The sequence below is a fragment of the Balaenoptera musculus genome, chromosome 13 (genome assembly GCF_009873245.2).
Source record: "Balaenoptera musculus isolate JJ_BM4_2016_0621 chromosome 13, mBalMus1.pri.v3, whole genome shotgun sequence".
NCBI lineage: Eukaryota > Metazoa > Chordata > Mammalia > Artiodactyla > Balaenopteridae > Balaenoptera > Balaenoptera musculus.
Window position 1 is genome coordinate 60,685,180 of NC_045797.1, and position 27,455 is coordinate 60,712,634.

Below are 27,455 nucleotides of genomic sequence, written 5' to 3' on the forward strand. Positions count from 1 at the left end.
TGAAACAGCATGCCTCTTTGGAATTTTTAAAAATTGAGATATAATTTCTATACAGTAAAAAACAGATATTAAGGGTGCATTTTCATGAGTTTGACAAATACATAAAACTCTTGCACCTATCAAGATAGAACATTTCCTTCACTGCCCTAAAGTTTCTTTGTGTTCTTCCCAGTCATCCCCCTTCCCCATTCCTAACCAGCGGTACCCACTGTTGTGATTTCTTTCATTATAAATTAGTTTTGTCTATTCTAAAACTTCACATAAATGAAATCATACAGTGTGCGCTCTTTTTGTATCTGACGTTTTACTCTCACTGTAGTGTTCTTGTGATTCATCCATGTGGTAATAAGTGTTAATAATTTATTTTTATTGTTTAGTAGTAAGTATTTCCTTAAACCACTGTGTTTATCATTTACCTCTTGATGAACATTTGGGTTGTTTCCATTTTTTCCTATTATGAACAAAGCTGCTGTGAACTTTCTTTTTTTTTTTTTTTAAATCACAGGCAGGTAAAGACCTGGAAATAGAAGTTCTGGGCTTTAGATTTAGAATTGTGAAAATTATGTGAAATTGCCAAACTTTCTTTGAAAGTAGTTGTTCCATGTTACACCTTTGACTGCAATGTGTGAGAATTCCAGTTGCTCTACATCCTTAATTACAAACATTTGGTGTTGAGGATGTATTTAATTTTAGCCATTTTGGTGGGTGTGTAGCAGTATTTCATTGTGATTTTAATTTGTATTTCCTTGGTGGCTAATTATTCTGAGCACTTTTTTTGTGTGCTCATTGGCCATTAATGTACCTTCTTCTGGAAGATACACATTTTTGAACTGTTAGCTTACTTAGATTTTGAACCAGATTTTAAAAATCAGATTATATTCACATATACATAGAATTATATGTTTTTATGTTTATAAATAAGTTCCAAGTTTTACCCTATTCTAGATGATAAATAAAAATACCTTCTTTATTCTTGAGCTGCCATAACTTGTGCCTAGGTTTTGATGAGTTGCCTGCATTTGATATTTGCGTAACTCTACCAATAAATAAGTTTGAGTTTTTACTTCTTAAACTCCATACTTTTAGAGAGTTAGAATTCCTATTAAGAGATGGGCTTTTAAAATGAAGAATTCCTGTGATGCCCCTCTAAACCCCAGGTTGATTTGAGGTGGAAGCAGAAAAACTTGTAGTCCATATGTTTTCCATTTATTTCTAAATAAAGGCTTGGATTCAATGAATACAGTAGCTGTGAGTGACTGGTAGAAGATGTGGTAAACAAGTAAGGATGATAAAATAGACTAGGACTAAAAGTAACGAAAGAAAGTCTGCACTGAATGACTATGAGCTAATTCTTATTCTAATGTTGAGCCTTATTTACTTCTTATACCACCGTTTGTTTTGCTATATTCTAAGCACATTGTGAAGTAGACCCTCTAACTGCCATTCTCTTCAAATATGTTCTGACTCTTAGAATTGGGAATCCCTGCCTCTGTGGATCTAGTGAGCAGTGACCCGAGCCATATGGTAGCATCATTCAGCAAAGGATACACAAGCATCTTTAACATGGAAACACAACAACGCATTCTCACTTTAGAATCCAACCTAGATTCAAGTATGTATACCAATTTTAAGTAGTCTGTGTTTGGATCAATTTTTTAAACGTTATCAGAATTATAACTACTAGAGTCAACTATGAAAAACACTTGTCATTATAAAGTATTCTGCCTCAAAATCATATAACACAGTTATTAGAAGGATATAATGATTTACAGTTGATTTTAAGTCTTTAGGTTAAGTTTATTCACATGTATAACTATACAGTTTGAAGTAGCATTTGAGCTATTCTAAAGAGAAGTCAAGTTTAATTTTATACCAAATGTTTAGTTTTCAATTCTATTTGAAGACAATAATATTTATTCTGAATACAGGCATATCTTGGAGTTTTTGCGGGTTCAGTTTCAGACCTTCGAAATAAAGCAAATATTGCGACAGAGTGAGTCACATGAAGTTTTTGCTTTCTCAGTGCATATAAGAGTTATGTTTACACTGTACTACAGACTGTTAACTGTGTACATATCTTAATTTAAAAGTGCTTTATTGCTGAAAAATGCTAACCGCCATCTGAGCCTTCAGTGAGTCATAATCTTTTTGCTGGGGGAGGGTCTCGCCATGATGCTGATGGCTGCTGACTGATCAGCGGGTGGTTGCTGAAGGTTGGGTGACTGCGCTAATTTCTTAAAATAAGACAACAGTGAAGTTTGCCGCATCGACTGACTCTTCCTTTCACGAACAACTTCTCTGTAGCATGCGTTGATGTTTGATAGCATTCTACCCACAGTAGAACTTCTCTTGAAATGGGACTCAATCCTCTCAAACCCTGCCGCTGTTTGATCAACAGGATTTTTGTAATTACGTAATCCTTTGTTGTCATTTCAACAATCTTCACAGCAGCCTCACCAGGGGTAGATTCTATCTCAAGAAACCACTTTCTTTGCTCATTCATAAGAAGCAACTCCTCATCCATTCAAGTTTTATCATGAGATTGCAGCAATTCAGTCACATCTTCAGGCTCCACTTCTAATTCTAGTTCTCGTGCTATTTCCACCACACCTGAAGTTACTTCCTTCACTGAAGTCTTGCACCCCTCAAAGTCATCCATGAGGGTTGGAACTAACCTATTCCAAACTCCTGTTCATGTTGACATTTTGACCTCTTCCCATGAATCACAAATGTTCTTAATGTCATCTGGAATGGTAAATCCTTTCCAGAAGGTTTTCAATTGGCTTTGCCCAGATCCATCAGAGAAATCACTAGCTATGGCAGCTGTAGCCTTATGAAATGTATTTCTTAAATAATAAGACTTGAAAGTCGAAATTACTCCTTGGTCCATGGGCTGTGGAATGGAGGTTGTGTTAGCAGCCATGAAAAAAAACATGAATCTCATTGTACATCTTCATTAGAGCTCTTGGGTGACCAGGTGCATTGTCAGTGAATAGTAATATTTTGAAAGGAATCTTTTTTTCTGAGCAGTAGGTCTCAAGAGTGGGCTTGTAATATTCAGTAAACCATGTAGTAAACAGATATGCTGTCATCCAGGCTTTGTTTTCCCCTTTATAAAGCACAGGCAGAGTAGATTTAGCATAATTCTTAAGGGCCATGGGGTCTTCAGAATGGTAAATGAACATTGGCTTCACCTTCGAGTCACCAGCTAACAAGAGTCAGCACCTAACAAGAGAGTCAGCCTGTTCTTTGAGACTTTGGAGCCAGGCATGACTTCCCTCTAGCTATGAAAGTCCTAGGTGGCATCTTCTTCCAATAGAAGGCTGTTTCATCTACACTGAAAATCTGTTGTTTAGTGTAGCCACCTTTATTCATTATCTTAGCTAGATCTTCTAAGTATCTTGCTGCAGCTTCTATATCAGCACTTGCTGCTTCACTTTGCACTTTGATGTTACAGAGACAGTGCTTCTTTCCTTAAATCTCATGAACCAACCTCTGCTAGCTTCAAACTTTTCTTCTGCAGCTTCCTAACCTCTCTCAGCCTTCATAGAATTGAAGAGAGTTAAGACCTTGCTCTGGATTAGGCTTTGGCTTAAGGGAATGTTGTGGCTGGTTTGATCTTCTATTCAGCCCACTAAGACTTTCTCCATACTGTTTTGCTTTCTTATCATTCACGTGTTCACTGGAATAGCACTTTCAGTTTCCTTCAAGAACTTTTCCTTTGCATTCACAACTTTTGGCTAACTGGAGCAAGAGGCCTAGCTTTTGGCTTATCCTTTCCACATGCCTTCCTCGCTAAGCTTAACCATTTCTGGCTTTTAATTTAAAGTGAGAAGTGTGCAACTCCTCCTTTCATTTGAGCACTTGGTCATTGTAGGGTTACTGATTGGCCTAATTTCAATATTGTTGTGCCGCAGAGACTAGGAAGTCCCAAGGAGAAGGAGAGAGATGGGGTTACAGCTGGTCGGTGGAGCAGTCAGAACACACACAACATTTATCGAGTTCACCGTCTTATATGGGTGCAGTTCATGGCACCCCAAAACAAATACATTAGTAATATCAAAGATCAGGGACCACAGATCACCATAACAAATATTAATAACGAAAAAGTTTGAAATATTGCAAGAATTACCAAACTGTGACATAGACATGAAGTGAACAAATTCTATTGAAAAAAATGGAACCAATAGACTTGCTAAATACAGGGTTGCCACAGACCTTCAATTTGTAAAACAACACAATATCTGCAAAGCACAATAAAATGAGATAGGCCTGTATAAAATAAATCTGTTTTTCATTTCTCATAATTTTACTTTTTTAAAGAATAGCTGCTGTACAATATTATATGTTATAGGTGTACAGTATTGTCATTCACAATTTTTAAAGGTTATACTCCATTTATAGTTATTATAAAATATTAGCTGCATTCCTCATGTTGTACAATATATCCTTGTAGCTTATTTTATTTTTATTTTTTTATTTTTTTTAAATGTCTAAATACTTTTTTTTTTAATAGATCTTTATTGGAGTATAATTGCTTCACGATACCATGTTAGTTTCTTTTGCACAACAAAGTGAATCAGCCATATGCATACACGTGTCCTCATATCCCCTCCCTCTTGAGCCTCCCTCCCATCCTCCCTATCTCACCCCTCTAGGTCATCGCTAAGCACTAAGCACCGACCTCTAGACACAAGACAATCAGAGCTCCAGCTCCATTTCTCTGATTCATCTGGCTGCCTTCCTCCTTTATGTGCTGGCTTTTTCCTCAGACTAACTTGCCCCATGGTCACAACATGGCTGCCAGCATTCCTGGAACAACCTGCTCCCTTGTTCATTTCCAACAAGAGAGGCGACCTCACCCTGAAAAACATACGATTAAAGTTTTTCCTTCCTGTCTGTCTGATACATCTTGGGACACAGCCCACCCTTGAATAGTCACGATCAATTGGAGAGAGCCCTGTGATGATGGGCTCAAGCCTGAGGTCCTGAAGCAATCACCAGCAAGGGGGACTATACACACACACACACACACACACATATATAAAAAACCATCCTTGGCAGAGACTTGGAATTGTGATCCTCCCCAGGAGCTGGGGATGGACCAGCTTCCTTTGAGCCCTCTGGCTACATTTATTCCATTTACCAAGTTGGGGTTGTGTTATGGAGGAAGCAGGGAAGCAGGTGTTCTGCTTAGGCAACTAAGAGTGTCCGGTCTAGATAGCTTGACTCAGGGCACATCTTCAAGGAGCCTGGTGCATCCTTAGGAGCCAGCATATTGAGAAAAGGCAAAGATTTCCCCTGCCTTTCTTGCCTGTTTGGCTTGCACTTTTCTTTTGGTGTTTCTTTGAGATAGAAGAAGGAAAGAATTGGAAAAAGAAGGGAAATAAGAAAGAAAAACTACTGTCCTCTCTGGCTCTCTCTCTCTCTCTCGCTCTCTCTCTCGCTCTCTCTCTCGCTCTCTCTCTCACGCGCTCTCTCTCTCTCTCTCTCTCCCTCTCGCTCTCGACTTCACAGAATCCTGGGGATTGTAATAGTGACCACTGATGTCATGGCAACAGGAAATGCAGTATTATGGGCTGAGCCCAGAGGAATATTATCTGTATAAAGTTGTTTTTTTTTTCAGTGACTATGAACTTCTTTTTTGTATTTTTTAATTTTTTTTAACATCTTTATTAGAATGTAAGTGCTTTACAATGGTGTGTTAGATTCTGCTGTATCAAAAAGTGAATCAGCTATATGTAAACATACATCCCCATATCTCCTCCCTCTTGTGTCTCCCTCCCATCCTCCCGATCCCACCCCTCTAGGTGGTCACAAAGCACCGAGCTGATCTCCCTGTGCTATGCGGCTGCTTCCCTCTAGCTATCTGTTTTACATTTGGTAGTGTGCATATGTCATTGCTACTCTCTCACTTCGTCCCACCTTACCCTTCCCCCTCCCCGTGTGCTCAAGTCCATTCTCTACATCTGCGTCTTTATTCCTGTCCTGCCCCTAGGTTCTTCAGAACCATTTTTTTTTTTTAGATGCCATATATATGTGTTAGCATACAGTATTTGTTTTTCTCTTTCCGACTTACTTCACTCTGTATGACAGACTGTAGGTCCATCCACCTCACTACAAATAACTCAATTTCGTTTCTTTTTATGGCTAATATTCCACTGTATATATGTGCCACATCTTCTTTACCATTGGTGCTTCCATGTCCTGGCTATTGTAAATAGAGCTGCAATGAACGTTGTGGTACATGACTCTTTTTGAATTATGGTTTTCTCAGGGTATATGCCCAGTAGTAGGATTGCTGGGTCATATGGTAGTTCTATTTTTAGTTTTTTGAGGAACCTCCATACTGTTCTGCATAGTGGCTGTATCAATTTACATCCCCACCAACAGTGCAAGAGGGGTTCCCTTTTCTCCACACCCTCTCCAGAATTTATTGTTTGTAGATTTTTTTTTAATTCACTTAGTACAGTAAGAATACCTTTCCATGCAATTAAATATATTTCTACAGAATCTTCTTTTTTTTTTTTAACATCTTTATTGGAGTATAATTGCTTTACAATGGTGTGTTAATTTCTGCTTTATAACAAAGTGAATCAGCTATACATATACATATATCCCCATATCTCTTCCCTCTTGCGTCTCCCTCCCTCCCACCCTCCCTATCCCACCCCTCTAGGTGGTCACAAAGCACCGAGCTGATCTCCCTCCCTGTGCTATGCGGCTGCTTTCCACTAGCTATCAGTTTTACATTTGGTAGTGTATATGTGTCCATGCCACTCTCTCACTTTGTCCCAGCTTACCCTTCCCCCTCCCCGTGTCCTCAAGTCCATTCTCTAGTAGGTCTGCGTCTTTATTCCTGTCCTGCCCCTAGGTTCTTCATGACCAGTTTTTTTTTTAAGAATCCATATATATGTGTTAGCATACAGTATTTGTTTTTCTCTTTCTGACTTAACTTCACTCTGTATGACAGACTCTAGATCCATCCACCTCACTACAAATAACTCAATTTCGTTTCTTTTTATGGCTGAGTAATATTCCATTGTATATATGTGCCACATCTTCTTTTTCCATTCACCTGTCCATGGACACTTAGGTTGCTTCCATGTCCTGGCTATTGTCAATAGAGCTGCAATGAACATTATGGTATGTGACACTTTTTGAATTATGGTTTTCTTAGGGTATATGCCCAGTAGTGGGATTGCTGGGTCGTATGGTAGTTCTATTTTTAGTTTTTTAAGGAACCTCCATACTGTTCTCCATAGTGGCTGTATCGATTTACATTCCCACCAACAGTGCAAGAGGGTTCCCTTTCCTCCACACCCTCTCCAGCATTTATTGTCTGTAGATTTTTTGATGATGGCCGTTCTGACCAGTGTGAGGTGATACCTCATTGTAGTTTTGATTTGCATTTCTCTAATGATTAGTGATGTTGAGCATCTTGTCATGTGTTTGTTGGCAATCTGTATAGATCCTCTGCCCTCCCAATGGTTCCCCAATTTCTGCCTTCGGCATGGGATCCCTTCCCCTCCCCCATCCATCCCTCAGGGGTGCCAGTTCTGTCCCGCCTCCACTTCTCCCCCTTCACTCCCCCCACGCCCCACATCCTACCCGGTCGCTGGGGGTTCCTCCCGTCCCCTCAGGTGTCCATGGTCCCCCATCAGTGCCTGGTAGGTGCCCTAGTTGTGAGGAGACGCAAATTCTGCGTCCTCCTAGTACGCCGTCTTGACTCCGCCCTCTCTTTGTAAATTTAAAATCATGCTTAGATATATGACCTAAAGCTACTGTAATAAAATAAAAAGCCAATATGAAATTAAGAAGGATGTGAACATTTTTCAAATTACCTTCAGAGATTATGGTCAATTCTTTGAACGTCCTCAGCATAAATGTTGATTTTAATGACTGCTATAAATTAATAAGGTCTCAAGTCAGTGAGTGAGATGGATAAGCTAAACTAGGCAATTCCGTTTCTCCCTCACGATGTATAACTGTAAAGTCATGTGACTTTTTGCGTGATACTAGAAGCATTTTCTGAAGAAGACTGCCGAGAATGTTTTGAGCAAAGGCAGCATTGTTGGAATAAGTGATAACTATTTCGAGTTACAATAATATGTCCTGACATTTCCTAAGTTATCAGTTTGATTACTTTAGAGTTATATAAAGCAAATTTATTTCTTTCTACTGTGACTCTCTTAGCTGTTTATATTTGACTATGTTATTGTATTCTGGAATTTAGCAGGTGTTTTTTTAAATTAAAGTTCAGACCAAACATGTTTTAAGGTAAAAGTGAATTTCATGTAGTTTAAAAGGATGGAAGATGTTTGTTGTTAGAATCAGAATAAATTACCTTTCTTCTTATTAATGGCAGTGATGATTTGACTATGATTAAGTCAAAGGTAGTTGAAGCAGGTAATTGGGTACTTGTGAACCCATTGAAAAGGTAAACTATTTTTAGGTCATAAGCTGAATATAAATACTTGGAGGATTCTTTTAGATTCATTGTTAGAATGATGGCTAGTAGGCCTTCAGTTTATTTCTAGTGTTCTTTGTATTTTGCTTACTTTTACTTGTCTGATTTACCATCACCTGGAGAAATTTCCTTAAAAAGTATTACTAAATAAGAACTTTCTTTTGCCTGATTTCTATCATGCTTCTTTTCTAGATCTCAAAGTAATTGAAGCTATTCTCAGAAACTTCTCTCCCAAAATATATCGGATACTTTACTTAAAGTATTTGTATTTTGTTATTATTCTCCTGCTAGACCTTACAGCAGATATTGGTCAGTGGTGTGTTATCTCTGGAGGAAAAAATATCCATAGGCTGAATTTTTAATCTAAATTCTTTGTTTAGGACCATTTAAAATGAATATAACTGACCCAGAGCTTACTCCACATGGTCAAGTGACTTTTTGTTGTGCACTTAGATAACAGGCTGGGTGGCCACCTGCCATTAGCATTGGAAAAAGACTACCCTCAGCTTTTAAGATGTCATATTTCTAGGAACCACATGAAAATCCAATAGAGTAGACTAATATTGGAGCTATTTTTAGCTATGCATCACTATATTTTCTATTATGAGTGTAACTTCATGATACCTATTCTAAGATTTAAAAAATTTTAGGACCTCTTTATTTTTGAAATAATTTTAAATTTAAAGAAAAGTTTCAAAAACATTACAAGAATTCTTGGTTAACCTTCACCCAGATTCACCAGTTTTTAACATTTTGCCATATTTGTCACATTTACTTTATCATTCTCTGTGTATGTGTATAATTTAAAATTCTGAGCCATTTAAGAGACGTTATGTACCTATACCCCTAGATCCTTTAGCATGTAATTCCTAAGAATAAGGACATTCTCTGACAGCACATTACATTATCAAAATCAGGAAATTTGACATTGACACATGCTGTTATTGTTTACACTCAAATTTGCCAGTTGTCCCAATAATGTACTTTATAAGGACATCCCTTCTCCCAAGACCATGATATAATAATTATTTTTTAACTTTGACATATCTTAAATTAGTGTTATCTTTATGTAGATTTTCCCTTTTTTTCTTGTAAAAAGTATTGTAACAAAAATCACTAATTAAACTTAAGTTCTTTTTTTTTTTTATAAATTATTTTATTATTTTTGGCTGTGTTGGGTCTTCATTGCTGTACGTGGGCTTTCTCTAGTTGCGTGGAGCGGGGGCTACTCTTCATTGCGGCACGCAGGCTTCTCATTGCGGTGGCTTCTCGTTGTGGAGCACAGGCTCTAGGGCACACGGGCTTCAGTAGTTGTGGCACATGGGCTCAGTAGTTGTGGCTCACGGGCTCTAGAGTGCAGGACTCGGTAGTTGTGGCACACGGGCTTAGTTGCTCCACGGCATGTGGGATCTTCCCAGACCAGGGCTCGAACCTGTGTCCCCTGCATTGGCAGGCAGGTTCTTAACCACTGCGCCACCAGGGAAGTCCTAAACTTAAGTTCTTAATAATCGATTTCCATTTCATAAAAGGCTGTCAGGAGGAACTTGTGATAGTTTAAGTAGCAATTTTGGCAGTTGCCTGATTTGCATGAGTCATCTGGTTGGGATAGAGGTAGAAATTAGAATAGGTACTAGCTTTGTTGCCATGATTTTGGGGAAGTCACAGATGTTTTCTGGACCTTGGTTCATTCACTGTGTTATGAACCTAATGACATGTGGCCTGCCTGTCTCATTGTGTGTATAATTAAGATCTCTTTGAACACTATTAAATAGTGTGCAAAAAATACTATTAGGATGCTATTTTCAGATTCCAAACATGGTAGACTGTCAAATGATCATTTCTATTATGAGAAAGAGAAGATTAAAGAGTTAAAAATTCTCTTTGTCATGTTTATCTTTAGATGATAACCATGTGATAAAGAGCTCTGTATCTAGAATGAGCTGAGATTTAAATTTGGGAATTATCTACATGAAGTAATGATGGAATTTTATTAAAGTAGCAGAAGTATCATAGAACGCTGTAGAATGAGAAATGTCAGTGGCTCTGGGCTGGCATCCATTGATAGCAGGTGGTGGAAAAGGAAATTCTAATTCCCAGGTACTTCTAGATTTGTCAGTAGAGTGTTGCTCAGGTGATTCTCATTTCCTAACATCGCAATTATGAACAACACAGTTGCAGAATAAATGAACTAAAGACACGTTAAAGTCATATCATTTACTTTTCCAGTCTCTTAGGTGAATATTCTGTTCTCTTTTGTGTGAAGAAGTAGTAGCTTTGACAAATTTGTATTGCTCTTTAATTTTTTCTTCTTAGCAGCCAGCTCTTCCTGCCAAATAAATAGAGTCATCAGTCATCCCACTCTTCCCATCAGCATCACTGCTCATGAAGACAGGCATATCAAATTCTACGATAACAATACAGGTAAGAATTTATTTAAATTGATCATTGTTAAAGCAAAAAAAAAAAATCCCAGCTGTAATTTTGGTGTCTGTCAGTGGCTTTATAGTCAGCGAATAGGCACTGAAACACAAATCCTCTCCCAGATCAGTTTCTTTTTACTTCATCTAAATCTGCTAAGAACTAGTCTTCACGATAGCATATAGAATCATCTTGGTTTATTTAATAGTAAACAGGTGTTATATTTTGGCCCTAGAGCCAAGGTTATTACTAGGAACACAATGAAAAATTCATTCAGATACCAATAAAATGATCTCTTGTTTTGAATATACTGTGGAAAAGTAGAAACTTGCTGGAAGTAGAGGCACATGATCATTATATTTTGTTTAAAATTGTTTGATTTTTGAAGAGCCTTAGTGTTGCAGATGGCAAACCCCTGAGTCATTTGATTTATTTTATTTGTTTTTCCATGGACTAATTTTTTTCTGTATTATAATACTGATTATTTGGTCCTGACTGATTTGCACTGAGGTGTGGAGGCTTTCCCAATTTTTATTAGCTTATATTTCACTAGTCTAAAGGAAATGCATAAAGAGCAGGTTGGGAGAACAACTCACTGTATTAGCAGCCATATTTACCTGAGTATCTGCTACTGGCTTTGTAAATGTGTTGACTTTTGCTAACTTTGCTTAGCTACAAGTGATGAATAATTTAACATTTTTAATCTCTTTCTATACACTGTTTCCACCAAAATTGTGGCCAGGTTTTCTCTCTGTTACTTTGTCTTTGTCTCAGTATTTTCTTCTGCTTCCACAACACATATAATTTGCCTGTAGCTAAAGGATGCAGTCAGTGATGAATAATATCTGAATTTTAGTTAATGAACATGGCTTAAAGGAATATTTGTGTACAAATTAATGACTTCCATATTGTGAAAGACAAAAATATAAGCTGAAATTTGAGCTTTTGTTTCTCATTATCATCATGGCCAGAGCAGGGAGGGAGACACGTGTTGTTTTAGCAGTTGGAAAAGCTATTGATGTAGAGACTACACAAAGAGGGGTGACTGGCGAAGCCAGTGCAACGAGGTAGCTGGCTTGTATTCAGGATAAGGTAAACTATTACTAAAGAGTAACAATCTCTTTTTCCAAAGGCAAACTGATCCACTCGATGGTAGCCCACCTAGAAGCTGTTACAAGTTTAGCAGTTGATCCAAATGGCCTGTACTTAATGTCTGGCAGTAAGTACAACTATGGATTATTTATTTATTCTTACCATTTTTATATTTAATGTAATTTTTCTCTTAATTTCTTTTCTTTTGATATAGGTCATGACTGTTCAATACGTTTATGGAACCTAGAAAGTAAGACGTGTATCCAAGAGTTCACAGCTCATCGGAAAAAGTTTGAAGAATCAATTCATGATGTAGCTTTCCACCCATCCAAATGCTATATAGCCAGTGCTGGGGCTGATGCACTGGCTAAAGTCTTTGTATGACACAATGCATCATCTTCACCTTCTAGCTCTTTATAAATAATCAACTGCACAAAAGAGATACAGAAGACCGGGGCAAGAGTCAACCCATCCAGCCCTTTTGTTCTGCTGAAGGAGCACAGAGAACATTTGTTAAAGTATAGTTTTGCAATTCGTTTTCTAAACCTAAGGTTTGTTCAGGTTGCTGCAAGCTCAGCTGAATCTGTGAGCCTGAAAACTTTAAAATTTTTCCCAAAATAGGAGCTTTTATTTCTGAGGTTGTTCTAATTCGCTAGGCAGGCCTGAGCGAAGAACATAGGTTTAGCTTACCCCTATTGAGTAAATAGGGCACATTATAAGGGATAATTAAAAAGGTTGATGGCTGGGAATGAGTAGAGGAAGAATGGAAATTTAGACCTAGTTCTCCCCTGAGAAGTCTTGTTAAACATATTAGGTAGTCAAAACAGTAATCTTTATCATATCTGTTGTACTAACCCCTATGTGCATAATGACCAGGCAGTGTTAAAATGAGTTTTTAATTTAGCTCTCCTTTCAACTGTTCTCATAAAGCACCTGGCAAAACATTTTACCTATTAGAGGGAAAAAAAGAAATGCAATAACATGTTAAATATATTATTATTCAGAAATGCTAAACAAATATTTACTTTTTAAGCAGATTTCTATATTGTATTACATTTTTGAAAATAGATTTGGTACCATTCTAAAGTTTAGCTGTCAAAAGCACTCACCATTATGAAGAATAGTTGATAGAGTCTGCTTTTACTGAAGGATTTAACTTATTCAGGTTTAAGATTCTGTTTATTTTTAATGGCAAGCAGGTCATATCTTTATAATAACTTCTGTTAATTTTAAAATTCATTTTATTCATGGGATGTTTATAGTACCAGAGTGATTATTTCCTATCAATGAAATCTTACCTTTCAGTGGTTGAAAAGCTGGAAGTTATTTGCAAGTACTTATTTATCAAAACCCACATAACCATGCTTCAGATGATCTCTACTCTTTCTTCTTTGTCTCTTATATTCAAATTATCTGACACCTACCAAAAATAGTTCATAATTATTATGTTTTAATAGTCCAAAGGATATGGTTAACCTCAGGCGGCTGCTTTTGCAGAAGTACTAAATAAAGCAAATGTTTTGTGCCCCAGGAATTCCCTTATTAATATCTCTAAGAAGAAGAACCTCTTGGAAATCTGGATGGAATAGTTTGGTGTATAATATTGGCTAAAGGGTTCTCTCTTTCTTTCCCTCTCCCTACCCCACCTCCAGTGTCTAATTGGAATACACAGCATGTTTTAATAGGCAGTGAATCAGTACTGTTTCTGGGGAAAACCATTCTTGAAGAACCAGGGTTCCCTGAGCGCACCTTACCTATGACCCACATATGGTCAACTCTTGGGATTTCCATGACCCCACTGTCTGGACCCAGTATATAGACCTCATCCCTACAACTGTCTCACCTCTCCTCACACTCTTTCTTATTTGCCCAAAATGTCAGAGACCAATCTGGAAATTAGAAATAAGTTACTAATACCCAAATTTTCAGCAAAATGTATTTTTAATAGGCTCTCAGACTTAAAAAAAGTCCATATCCGTAAATATTGTAACCTTTTAATATAATTCCTACATTCCTATGCCCGTGTATTCCATTAGCATAACAATGGCACTTCTGATAATATGTACATCTACTCCCTGAAGAAGTTTTATCACGATAGTGTCAATATTAATTGACAGTTTTTCTTTAAAATTTCTGCTTATCTGCCTCTGGAATTCTGTAGTATACAGGCAAGTTTTCTTTAAAGACCTGTGTTAAATTTGCCTAATTGATATACAGATATGCTTTAATATTTTGACACAGCTACCTTGTCATTTCATCTGTGCTTTGGTTCACAGTGGGCTCAAGGGACTCCTTTGTGTATTCAAATGATTTGACCTGGATATGAGCTACCAGTTAAATGTTTATATTCCCATGCAGGTATAGAATTCCACATTGTGTTTGGCGAATTCCTCTTTTGATTGTTCACAAAGTAAATAAATGATGTTGCTGACCTAACATTTGTAGAAGGATACTGGAAAATTCCAGTCAGGTGCTCTTAATTGGCATATTTGTGATGGATGACTACAGGCTATTGTTCTACCAATTATTGCTTTAATTACTTTCCAAGGTCTGCAGTGCCTGCTTTCCTTCTGTCACTGGAATTCTCAAAACCAAGACACTCTCTTCATCTGCGTTTTATGCCGCATGGTTGAAATGCATTTTTCTGTTAGTAAGTAGAAAACAACCATGAGATATGTAGACTGTAGTGCAAATGATGGAACTGTTGAAAGTTCCTTAGAAAGCCAGTGCTGTGCTCTTGGAGATTGTACCCAGAAACAGAGATTCTTCTCCACTAGCACTGTTATGATCTCAGTGTAGAAATGAGCCAAAGCTGTCTTCCAACCAGATAGAAGCATATATATGTGTCTGATTTTTCCCTCAGCTTATCAAAAATTCAATGAAAATTGACAAAATGAACAAATTCCAGATTTGAACAGTCACTGAAATGCTGTCATAGTGCTTCATTTGTAAATATTTTGGATGAAATGTATTGGAATAGTATGAAAATCAGCAGGAGATGTGGGTCCCTGCCTTATCTTCACATGCTATGGATACATCTCTGGGAGCTTGCAGCACCCTTCTCAAAACTCAGCTGTCATATGGAGCTCATTTGCTACTTGAACCATAGACAGATATTTAACATAAGTGATATAATGACCTTCAGTATTTTTCTATTGAACAAGTTTAGCAATTTTTGCCATTAAACAGATAATTAGTTATGCAAAGTATTTAGCTTTTATAATCATTTTAGTTATGACTAAAAGGGGGGAAATTGAGCTGTATCACTGATAACAAACTTTGTGAGAAATTTTTTGTTTATCTGACTTTCATTCCTTCAGTATTCTTGCTATAAATTTCTTTTGGAGATAATGATGAAGATTTATTTGAAAATGTCTAAAATGTATGTATATTTTATAAATATATATTATATATATTGTAGGAATATATATAATATATATAGACTATATATATATATATAAAACCATAGGTGCATTTTACTGTTTTGTATGTTCATTTTTGGAGGTAGTGTACACAGCAGGTGATGACGAGTATGATGAGTGTTGTGCTGTTTGCTTTTGCAGTATAATATATAGTTCTAAATGTTTAAATTCCTGTATATACTATATTCATTATAGGCTAGCATGCTTGTTTTAAAGACTGTCATTCTAGTTTATTAAAATCTGAATGTAAGAAAACCTGGCTATTCAAATGTGAATTGAAAAGTATTCCATTCTCAGTACTGAACTATTTCCATTGAACATTCAGGATTTTTGACAAAACAGATATCATCAAGAAGGCAATAGCTAGAGAAAGAGAGGTGCCTTTAAAAAAAAAAAAAATACAAATGCAGCCTTACAGTGAGGATGAGGATTGAGTTTCTTTGTGGGGGAAGGGGTGTGAGAGAGAGAGAGAGGGAGAGAGAGTGTGTGTGTGTGTGTGTGTGTGTGTGTGTGTGTGTGTGTGTGTGAGTGTTTGCCAATCTGTGAAGGTCCTGATTTGTGACCATCAATGTCTTTTTAATGTATCTGTTCAACTTCTAGGACTTCAGGGGACATTTCATGCGCTGTCTTCGTGCTCTTCTGAGCACCATAAGTACTTTCCAAGAATTTTGAATGTGAATTCCTAGAAATTTCAGTAGAGAAGAAAATGGCTATTCTTTCATTGTAAGTCAAGTTCAGGTAGTAGGAGAAATTATTGATTCACCAAAATTATGGGATCTCATTAACGTTGGCTAAGTAAATGTAATTTTTAAAGGCTCACTTTTTTAGTACTTCATATATTTCCCCTTTACACAAGAGCATGTCATGATTCTTATGTGATGAAGATTCAACTAGTAAAAATCATTTTTAAACTAAACACCTGAACTAGTTAAAATTCCACCTAAGAATAGTATTTAAATGGCATCTTTCATATCTACCTCTTTGTCATTGCTGCCATTTTGACTCAAGCAAATCTTTATGACATCTAAAATAATGGTTGGATGCAATTTAAAAATCTGTGTTGGTGCTTTTCTCAGGCTTTGTCATTTAAGTTATATTGAACAAAGATGTCACAAATCAGATTGAAAAGCTTAGAATTAATTTTGATTTTCTTTTGAAAGAACTGCTTAAAATTTATCATCAATGTTGATAATGACTTGGAGATAGTCTCTGGTTAGTATATGTCTGTGTGATGCTTTCAGCCAAGAGCCAAACTGTTGTTGATTTACATGGGAAAAGAGCTCTTAAGTATAATTTTCTTCAGCTTACTTTATTCTTTGAAAGCTATTTCAAGTATCTAATCATTAATTTTATTTACTCAGAAGTTGCCTCTGTTACTGGGTTGTTTAGTTATTTATATAATTGCATTATTTTGTTTAACACTGGGATTCAGGTTGTACAAAAGTAGTAGCTGACAGAAATTGTATGTATATTTTTCTGAAACGTATCAATTCCTTCAGTTCATTTTAGAAGAAGGTCCAGAAAACTAACATATCTGTGTTTAAAAAACAAAGGACAGGTCAGGTCCTTGGTAGATGATTTGAATCATTCTACTTGTGCCACTGAAAGTTTTTTAATTGGCTGTATATCCATCATCCAACTGGATCTCAGTGTCATTGTAAGGGATGCGGGGTTCACAGAGTATTAAACAGATTGCATCTTTTTTTTTTAATCCAAAAAAAAAAAAGCGAATATAAAGCCAAACAGAGATCTCTAGATCCCACTTATTTATTCTAGGAGTATTCCTGAAGTGGTGCTTAAGAGTCAGAATTTTCTGGATCTTTGCTAGTCAAGCTTTAGATTTGATTTAACTGGGACCACATGCCCGTCATCCCTCGGATGCAAATTAGAAAGTTCATTTTAATTTAAATTAACTCCAATGTCTGCCTGGGTTTTTAACAGGCTGTGAACCAGTGAGTGCCTTGTTAACGTAGAATGATTTTTCCCTGGTTGTGTGTTAGCTCCTCTCTGAAAGTGTCTTAGAGAATGGTATTTCAGTTGACTTGTAGAGAGCTGCTAAATTTGGTGTTATCAGCAATCAGAAAGCCTTCAGTCTACCACATACCACCCTCCGTACTTTCTTTTCATTGTTTGGCTGAAGTTTGCCTCTTGTGAGAAACAAATACAACCCCCTTCTCCACACAGCTTTTTTCCAATCCAGATTAAGAGGTATCCCCTATACCTATCCCAACTATATGATCTAATACCTGTTTTCAGGAGGAACCACTTCTGGTTTTGTAATCCAGAAGGATTACAAATCCTGTAATCTGCTGGTTATTTTATGTCTTCTCCACTTCAGTTTACTAGAGCTGACCTCAGGGCATCATCAGTTCAGATTCATCAATAACTCCTTTTCTCCACACCCCTTCACCCCTCCAACTGGTGATCCCTGGGCCAGATTGTTTGATCTTCAGGTATTTTAAAATTTAGGTGTAATATCAATTAATGTAAATTAATCCAAATGCTAATTTTTGTGGTGCAAGAAGTTTCTTTTGTAAATTCAGGGTATGGATAAGCTAATTAAGACATCCTTTTTTGGTGGCTCTAAGTGTATTATTTGTTTTTAAATAAAGTGTACAAATATAGATAATGTGCTATAGGTGTCTCATGAATTGAAATATTTGTCAGATTTGGAATCTAGTGGGTTTGCAGTTAAAATACTTTAATACAACCTGATTTTGTTTTGGGGGTTAGGTAGTAAAGGGGGGCAGAGAAATAAAAGTGTATTAGACAAAGTAGCTGTGAATCCAAAGTAATGAACCAATCTTAATTATTGATTGTAAGGAAGGTGGAGAAATTTATCATTATAGAGAGTTTGGGGCTTTGGAAAACCAGTAAAATTAAAATACCCCACACGATTGGATCATGATACTTTCAGGGACATATGTGTATTTTTTCTCAAGTGTTCAGTTACATAATTTAAAAAATTATACATACACATACACATATAAATTTAATGTGCTTTTATTTTTTCTTTGTTTGGCTACTTAACAGGCAAGCGTAAGCCTTCTACCCCTTGCTCCTTCAGATCAACATTATTTTTCAAGGGCTTCTGCTCAGAACTCACTATCTCTTTGTTCCACTCTGGAGCCACAATAATATATAGAATCTAAAAGGTACCGCTTCTGGTGTCCTTGAAACTATCCACTGTTCTATGATGTTTCATATGCTGCTGTAGTAACAAGTGTTCTATTCTTTGGTATGTACACATTTTTCAGTAGTGTCAGAAATGTCCCTTTTGTCCCTTGTAATGAGAACTGAGACGTGATTTGCTGGAGTTGTTTTAGAGTAATCTAGCTCAGAAGGTCAAGAGGACTCCAAAAGTTTTTCAGGGATTGATGGACCCTCTGGGGTCAGCCCAGGTTCAGAATGGTATTCTAACCTGCTTTAGGTTTCCCAAGGGCACCACTGAGGTTTTGAAGGGTCCTAGGTTGTCCTGGCACTTAGATATTCCCCAGGAACACCTGGAAATCTGGCGGCATCCAACACTATAACCATAACACATCCCTCCACTTGTTACTTCTCAGTTATACCTGTCGTTTACAATGATGGGGACGCTCTAGCTCTGTGGAGAAGCGCTGACATGCAGCTTTGAAAATTAGATTCCATATTTTCTGAAACACAAATTCTAATTTAGTATATTTTATATACTTTCAAAACCAAACAGAATGCAAAACCCACCAAACGGAAAATCACTCACTTCAAGTTTCACTTAGATCCTACAAAACCCTAAGCCCTTTCTTATTCTTAGTTGTTATTAGACTAAAGGTAATGGTGTTTTTGGTCAGACTTGAAGAAGGATCTGACTATTTGGGAGAATAAAATCTGCAATATCTTTCCTACTGGAAGGGTCTGTTTCATAGAAAATTCTCTCGTCCTTGGTTATTTAGCCATTCACCTTACAGGAAGACTGGTCCAGATGCTAACTCCCTTTTGACTTTTCCTGTGTGCCTCTTTAAAGAGAGAGTTAATCCAGTGATATAAAGGAGACCCCACAGCAAAACATGTTAAATAGCACTTGGAGTACTAGAATTAGTATTATTAATTCACATGCCAAAGTTTTTCATGTCCTTATAAGATCCAGGGTGTGTATCAGGTTCCCAATCTATAACCTCAAACCAAAGATATTTTTGAATTACCTCATATAATAGCATCATCAAATTAAGGGTAATGGTAGGGAAACCCATCATTCACAAATGAGAATTCCCAAACTGAAAAACTTTCTTTAATTAAAAAAAAAAAACTGCATGCATGGAAAGCAAAATTTTATGTTAAGCATATGTTGAGAAAATAAGCAGCTTGTGGTGTATATAAAATGTGTTGAAACGTTAATGTATACTGACATCACCTACTCCTTCCTTATGGAAGTGGGACCAAGGCAGTAATTTTTCAGAAATAAATAAGATTAACTTACCTTAAAGCAAAAGAAACTCATCAGAAAGTTTACTTTTGGTGCTGGATAACTTGGGTGCGGGTGTGGGGAAAGATGTACCACACTGAAAAGGAAAACACAGCCTCTGATCTGGACCCATCACCCATTGTCTTCCTTTCTTGTTAAAAGACTTGTAAAGATGACCTCTGAGAGCCTTTTGATCTGTAAAAGTGAATGGTTCCAGTTCTGGCTTTTTTTGTCATTGATCCCTGTCATCTAAATTAAAGATTTTGGGGAACTACATCAAAAGTATCCAGGAGTCCCCCGGTTAAAGTGTCAGACAACATAGCTTTTTATTATATTGTAGGAAGCTATATTAACATAAGCCCAGGTTATGCTGTGTCATCTGCATATGTCAGAATGAAGACCAGACATGTAAGAAATGTCCTAATGTAGCCAAGTGGTAATCTCATGAAAAGATAGAATCATTTTTATAGAATGAGTTCTGTTGTTTTGAATGACTTTGTGCTTTTAGAAGCATTTTTTAAAATATTTACATATTTTTCTACAAGCTTTGAGCCCACATATTTCAGAATATCCTATTGATGGAATTATTTCACTCAGTGTGTATTTTAGAAAAAGAACGCAATGGTCTCACGTATCTTTTTGCAGTAATTTATGGATAACACGCCTGACCCCCGCTCCCCACCAATACTCAAGTGCCATGTAGGAATTCTTTCATATGTGGTAAATATCTTAGTATTTTGCTGACTGGAAAAGCAGTATTTTTATACATAGCTTGCAGGTAAACCATGGAGCCTTGTGCATCTGATAAATGTTGAAATGAATGGAACATTAAGATAGAGCATGTATACCACGTAAGTAATGTTAATAGTGTCCCTTCAGAGCTAACAAGGATAAGGTTAGATTCTGCCAATTGCCATGCACAGATTTTGAAAGTATGCTTGTTTAGCCAAAATACCATTTAACAATCAGTTCGTTTAAGAGGAAACTTTTTCAATGAAATAGTACCTGTTCAGTTTCCTTGTATATCTCAGGGTCAGAAGAAACGAGGTTTTTTCCCAACTCTAAAACATTCAGACTTTATTTTATTCCTTTGATCAGCCTTTTAAACAAGCAGGACAATAAGCTCCTTATTTCTCATTGTTGTAGGATACCTAGGAATATATATGTGATGATTACAATAAAAAAAAATAAAACTTGCAAGCAGACTTTTTTCTCTTAGAAACATTGCTTTCTGGGGGCAGAAATAATTTTACTTTTGAACTTGAAGGTTGTAGATCAAGGCAGTTTTATACCCTTGATGTATGCAAGTTACATACAGCTTGCCTCTGCGGATAATCACATTTTATTTTGTGTGAATTTTAGAATTGTTTTGGGAGTACAAAGATTGGCAGGGAATATACAATAAGTCTAATTTACATACATATCTTTCAAAATCTTGTGTTTTTTTTTTTTTTTTTTGAGGCATGAGGAGCAGGTATTGATGAGTTTTATTCTGAATGCTTTGATTCTAACCCCATTCTCAACTCAGATTTTACATATTAGGTATTGCTCACTTGTCACCTAAAAAATAAGAGTTGATGGTTATTTGTTTGCTGCTGTCTCTAAGCTCCTTGAGGCAGGGACCATATTTGTTTTTCTTATATTCCTCAACACTTCTCCTGGTGCCTTACCATATAGAAAGTACTCGATAAATATTTATTGATTGAGTGATCAGAGAACACATTTTGAAACTCTAAATCTATCCAGATCACCAAAAACAAAGGAAAAGAAAAAAGCATCCCTGCCAGTCCCTTGGCAATCTCAAATGTATTTAGGTCTGTGGAGCTGACGCTAAGATTGAGGTCTGCACCCTCCTTGGGGAGGAATCTGGACCTCACCTGAAAGGTGGCAACAGAATGCCCAAGGCAGCACCCTCTTCTGCTACGCACTTCCAGTTTTGGCTGCTTTGGAACTGAGCAAAGCATGCGGGGGAGTAGGAGATCTCTCTAAGCCCTGCTGTGGTATCCCTTCTGTCCCCCTATCCTCCTGAACACCAACCCACTGGCCTCTGATCTCTTGACAGGGAACTGTCCAGTCTGGAACCTAACCCTGCCTTGACTGTCTTGGGCCCAGACAGGGTCCACCACTCTTTTCCCTTGTGACCCTCAGATGGTCCTGCTCTTCCTGACGGGCATTTTTCTCCAAAGAGGTAGGAAGCTTCTCCCAGTAGAAGGTTGTCAAGAAAGACATTTCTCTGGGGAGCTTGCTTTGGAGTTGGAAGAGTCTGGGACAAAATCCCTCAGGATGTTCTTAGGGCTGATTTTGTCTTGAAGATTTGATGGTAATTGTCTGAATGTTTATTACGTCTCCTAGGAATAGTTCTGTGTTGTCTTGGTGTGCTGCTGCCACTCCAGCAGGGCCCAGGAGGCTTGAGACCTTGAGCTGAACAGCTTAATTGTTTCAGGAACACTAGTTAGGGACAGGGTATTTATATTTAACAGTCAAATGACTTTTAAATCATTAACAGAATCATCAACAGAGCAGTGAATTATGTGACTATGAAATATTCAACTAAATAAATCAAAATAATATTAAACCTATATATTATGTAAGAACTGTTATCTCTTTTTTAATTATTGAAACATGATTCCTTTACAATCAGTATAGCACAGAGGAAAGAACAGGATTTTGGCCTGGGCACAGGACATTGATTGGCCATGAGACTTTAGATAAGCTAATCTGAGTTGGTTTTTCATCTACAAAATGGGTATTATAGATCTGCCTACTTAGATTGACTTGAGATAATAGATATATAACACCTGATAAAATGTCAGGCAGTAATAAGTATCAAAGAACTATTATTCACTCCCTGAATTCAGTCTTCTTATGTAATTCTGTCACACTCCTGATAGCTTCTGAAATATCAGGTTTTTTAGGAGAAATCAGGTTAAAATGAACATCAAGAGGAACCCTTAAATTATACATAAAATATTAGTTTCCTCAATAGTTGAGTGCCTGCTATGTGCCAGAGAGTTCTAGGTGCTGGCATTCAGCAGTGAACAGATAAAATCCTTTACCTGCAGCTGACATTATAGTTGGGGAAAACAAACAACAAATAAGTAAAATACATTGAATATTGGTGATAAGTACTGAGGAAAAAAAAGGGAAGGGAGATGATTTGATGTTAGATTAAAAGAGTGATACAAATTAATAGTACTATAATTTAATACAGTTAATTAAAAGAACATCACAAAAGAGCAATAAATGAAATAATAAAGATGCATAATGGCAAAACTAATCATATCCCGCCATACCATTTCACTCCCACCTCCCTTGTAGCAGCCTGATATATCTATTCTTATTCCTACAAATATGTATACACAAACATTACATACGGGGTTTTGTCTTTTTCTACAGTTACTCTGCAACTTCTAAAATGTAATGTGTATTGTGAGCCCCTTACAAGTCTATACATATATAATCGCTTTTAAATTTCTTAATATACACACACAATTTTATATATAATGAGATTTTTTGGGTGGGTCAGTTTGCTTTAAATGGGATCATATATATCCTCTGCATCTTTTCTTATCCAACAATGTATGATAAAAATCCCTCCAAGTCTGTCATAGCTCTTACTCTTTTTAGTGCTGGGTAATACTGTATGATGATGAAGAGGTTATTAAACCTCTTCCATATTGATGGGCATTTACTTTGTCACCATGTTTTTACTATTATGGTAATTGTGCCTGTGCACATATTCATGACCATGATGGTTTTACTTCTATGGAATAGATTCCCTGGAGTAGGATTGCTGGGTTAAGGGGTATGTCGATTTAAAATTTTTAAATAAATGTTGACATGTTGTCTCCCAAAAAGGCTGGGACAGTTTATATTTCCATCAGTAAATGTACAAAAATACTGTTACCCTTTATACCCATTAGCAAAAACTGTTGTAGCATTTAAAAAAAAGAAAAGGAAAGGAAAAAAAGCCTGGTGGTGGGTATAGTGATTTCGCAGTGTTTTTTTTATTTGCATTTTCATTACTACTGTAAATCTGGAAAACTTTCCATATGTTCTTTGGTCATTTGGATTTCATTCATAATTTACTTATTGTATTAGTTTTCTATCTCTGCATAACAAATTACCACAAATTTAACAGCTTAAAACACCACCCACTGATTATCTCATGGTTCTGTGGGTTAGAACTTCAAGCAGGCTTTGATTGGGCTCTCTATTTAGTTTCCAGTAAGGCTGGAATGAAGGTGTGTGCCAGGCTGGGCTCTTAGCTGAAGGCTCTGGGGAAGAATTCACTTCCAAGCTCATACATGTTGGCAGAATTTGCTTCCTTGGGATTGTAGGATGGTTGCAAGATGGAGGTCTCTATTCCCTTGCTGACTGTCAACTAGGGTTGTTCTCAGCTCCTAGAGGCTACCCTCCAGCCCTTGCACGTGGTCCCCTCCATCTTCAAAGCTAGCAGGCATACATCGAATCCTTCTCATGCTTTGACTCTTTGTTTTCTGCTACCAGTCTTTTTAAAGGGCTCATGTGACTAGGTTAAGTCCACCCAGATAATTTCTGTATGTTAATGTCAACTGGTTAGTATCCTTAGTTACATCTGCAAAGGCCCTTTGCCCTGTAAATGTAGCATTATCATAGGAGTAACACCAGGGGCAGAGATCATGGGGACCATCTTAGAATTCTGCCTACCATAAATATTCATATTTTTATTTGTACCTTTATATTCATTTTAATTTTTATTCATATTTTTGCTCATGTTTCTATTGTGTTTGTCTTTTTATTTAGTTTGTAGGAGCTTTTTATATATTAAGCCTTCCTACTCTTGGTTGCAAACATTTTTTTCTAACTCTTATAAGCTGTCTATTAACCACATTAATGAGTACTTTTTCCATAGAAAACTTAGCCATTTGGATTTCACTCTTAAGGTGAATTGCATATTTGTATTTTTTAATTCACATTTAAAATTTTTATTCATTTTTATTCATTTTGATTTTTGATTTTTATTAACATTTCGCCCATATTTTCAGTCTTTTAAAAAAATTATAAGTGCTCTTTGTGTATTATAAACTCTTTCTCTTATTATTTGCTAATTTTCTCCAGATCTTTGATTTGTCTATTGACCATATTTATAATATCTTTTCCCATTCAAAACTTTATATTGGTATATATCCAATATATTATTTTATTTTTCAAAATACAGACATTTATGAATATATAAATATTTTGAAGTATTCTGTATTGTTTAAGGTCTTCACCCCTGAGTGGCATGTATAGTCTCCTGGAATGGCTTTTGCATTTTATTTATTTATTTTTAATTTGTCTACTCCATTTGGAATTTGTTTTTGTATACAATGCAAGCTATGGATGCAACTTTACTTTCTTCCGAGTGAGTTGCCAATTGTTCTAGCACCCTTTATTAAATAAACTATCTTTTCCCAATGAATTGAAACACCAACTTTGTCGTATATTAAATTTTCACATATGATGAGATTTATTTCTCAGTATGCTATTCTGTTTCACTTCTAGTTCTCTTTACATATGGCAATATCATATGGATTCAATTACAGTGGATTTCTATTCTGTTTGTGAGCAGTGGTTTTATAAAATGATCAGGCAGAGCATTTTCCTACCCCACATGCCTACCTACTGTTCTTTTTACTACTTTTCTTGGCCATTTGAAATTTGTGATCACTTTATCCAATTAGGGGTTGAAATTGCATTAAATTTTCAGATTAATTTTGGGAAATTTGACATATGATATTGTCTTCTAAGAACTAAGAAAATTGTATCATTTTCAGTTTGCTCAGGTCTTGTCTATAGCTTTAGTAAGATTTGAGAGTTTTCTTCATTTAAGTCTTGCGTCTTTTTTATCAAATGTATTCTTATTTCTTAGCCTTTTGGTCATTACTGTGAATGGATTTTTTTTTCCATTTCCATTTCTAAAGGCTTATTATAAATAAAGGAAAAGCCTGTTTTTTTCTGTGTACTTACCTTGTATACAACTTTACTATATATACTTGCTAAATTTTCTCATTAATTTCAGCAGTTTTCACTAGAGTCTCTTGGGATTTGTAGAAATATAATGATGACACAAATAATTCAACGTTTTTTGCAATGTTTGACAGATTCTTTTCTAGAATCTTTATTGTCTATAAACGCCATCATAGTGTTGAGTGATAACAGTGATAGCAGGCATCTCTGTTATTGATTTTAGCTAAAATAGTTTGAGTATTTAGTTATTTAGAATATTTGTGTTGCTACTTGGTAAATAATCTTTATCTTATTTAAATACATTCTTTCCTGTTTTACCAAGAGATTCTGTTAGGTATAGCTGCTAATTTTATCAAATGCCTTTTCAGCATCTTTTGATGTGGTCAGGTGTTACTTTCTTTTAATCTGTTGACTAGCTGGATTATGTGTGGAGTTGCTGACATGAAACCACTCTTGTCTCCTTGTAATAAAGCCTGCTTGGTCATAATGTGTTATTCTTTTCTTATAAATCAGTATTCCAGTTGCTAATCTTTTATTTAGAACTTTAGCATGAATATTCATAAGTGAGATTAGTCTATAGATTTCTTTAGTGGATTATTTTATTAGGTGTAAAAAATTATGCAGGTTGGCAAAATATGGGAGTAATCAGAAGGCTCACCCACTGCTGGTGAGAAGGCAACTTTTTTCAAATACGGTTTCCAATTTATTGGAAAACCATTTGGCAGAATCTACTAAAGTGAAAATATTCACACCATGGAATCTAGTAATTCTGCTTCTAGGCATACACCCAATAAAATGCATACATATGTTCACCAAAAGATATGTTTTAGAATGTTTATAGCAACACTATTACTAATAGCCTCAAACCTGAAACTACCTAAAAGTCCATCCACCTGTAGAATGGATAAATACATTTTTGTGTGTTCATACAATGGAATATGATCCAATGAGAACAGTTTATAACTATGTGCAACATATGGATGAATCTCAGAAGCATTATGATCAGCCTAAAAAGCCAGATATAAAAGAATGCTATGTGCTTTCCTTCATATAAAGTACAAAAACAGGCAAAACTAATCTATGCTGTTAGAAGTCAGGAAAGTGGTTATCCTCAGTGGAAGGTAGGCAGGGGAAGAGACAGTGTCTGAAAGGAAGTCTGAGGGGGACTTCTGGAGCGCTGGTAATGTTTTGTTTCTTTATTTGGATGCCTGTTTATGGTGCATTGTTTAGTTAATGAAAATTCATCTAACTTACATGTACACATTTTTTTTCAATAAAATGTTTTTAGAATAATGCTGTTTCATAAAATGAATTGGGGAGATTTTCGTCTTTGTCTATGGTTTAGAACTGTTTAAATATGAGATCATTGAAATTACCTGTTAAAGATTAGGTGGAACTTAGCTGAGAAATCTTTTGGTCCCGAGGCCTTCTTTATTGTGTAGGACTGTCTCATGCATTTTGCCTCCCTAGCTCTTGGCTATATACACATATACACGTATATTAAGGTTTATTGCTCACCCCTATTTCCCTCTGCTTCCTTTATTTTCCGCTACATTGAAGTCTCTCTTCTAATTAATATCTTGTTTGTTTCTTAGTATTTTCCTCAGGTGGGGTAATATACTCT

The 27,455-nt window shown here is 36.2% G+C and overlaps 1 protein-coding gene across 4 annotated transcripts in view; it reads left to right on the top strand.

Annotated features, from left to right (window-relative positions):
• The window catches only part of STRN (striatin), a 117,220-nt gene extending 90,109 nt beyond the window's left edge, over positions 1 to 27,111 (top strand). For all 4 annotated transcript variants that reach the window (XM_036872834.1, XM_036872835.1, XM_036872837.1 and 1 more), the window contains 4 exons: positions 1,472 to 1,612; positions 10,784 to 10,891; positions 12,021 to 12,107; positions 12,195 to 27,111. In XM_036872834.1, the coding sequence (XP_036728729.1) occupies positions 1,472 to 1,612; positions 10,784 to 10,891; positions 12,021 to 12,107; positions 12,195 to 12,364 (506 nt within the window). In that variant the 3' untranslated portion in view covers positions 12,365 to 27,111. The remainder of the gene's footprint in view (positions 1 to 1,471; positions 1,613 to 10,783; positions 10,892 to 12,020; positions 12,108 to 12,194) is intronic.
• Positions 27,112 to 27,455: the final 344 nt, after the last annotated feature.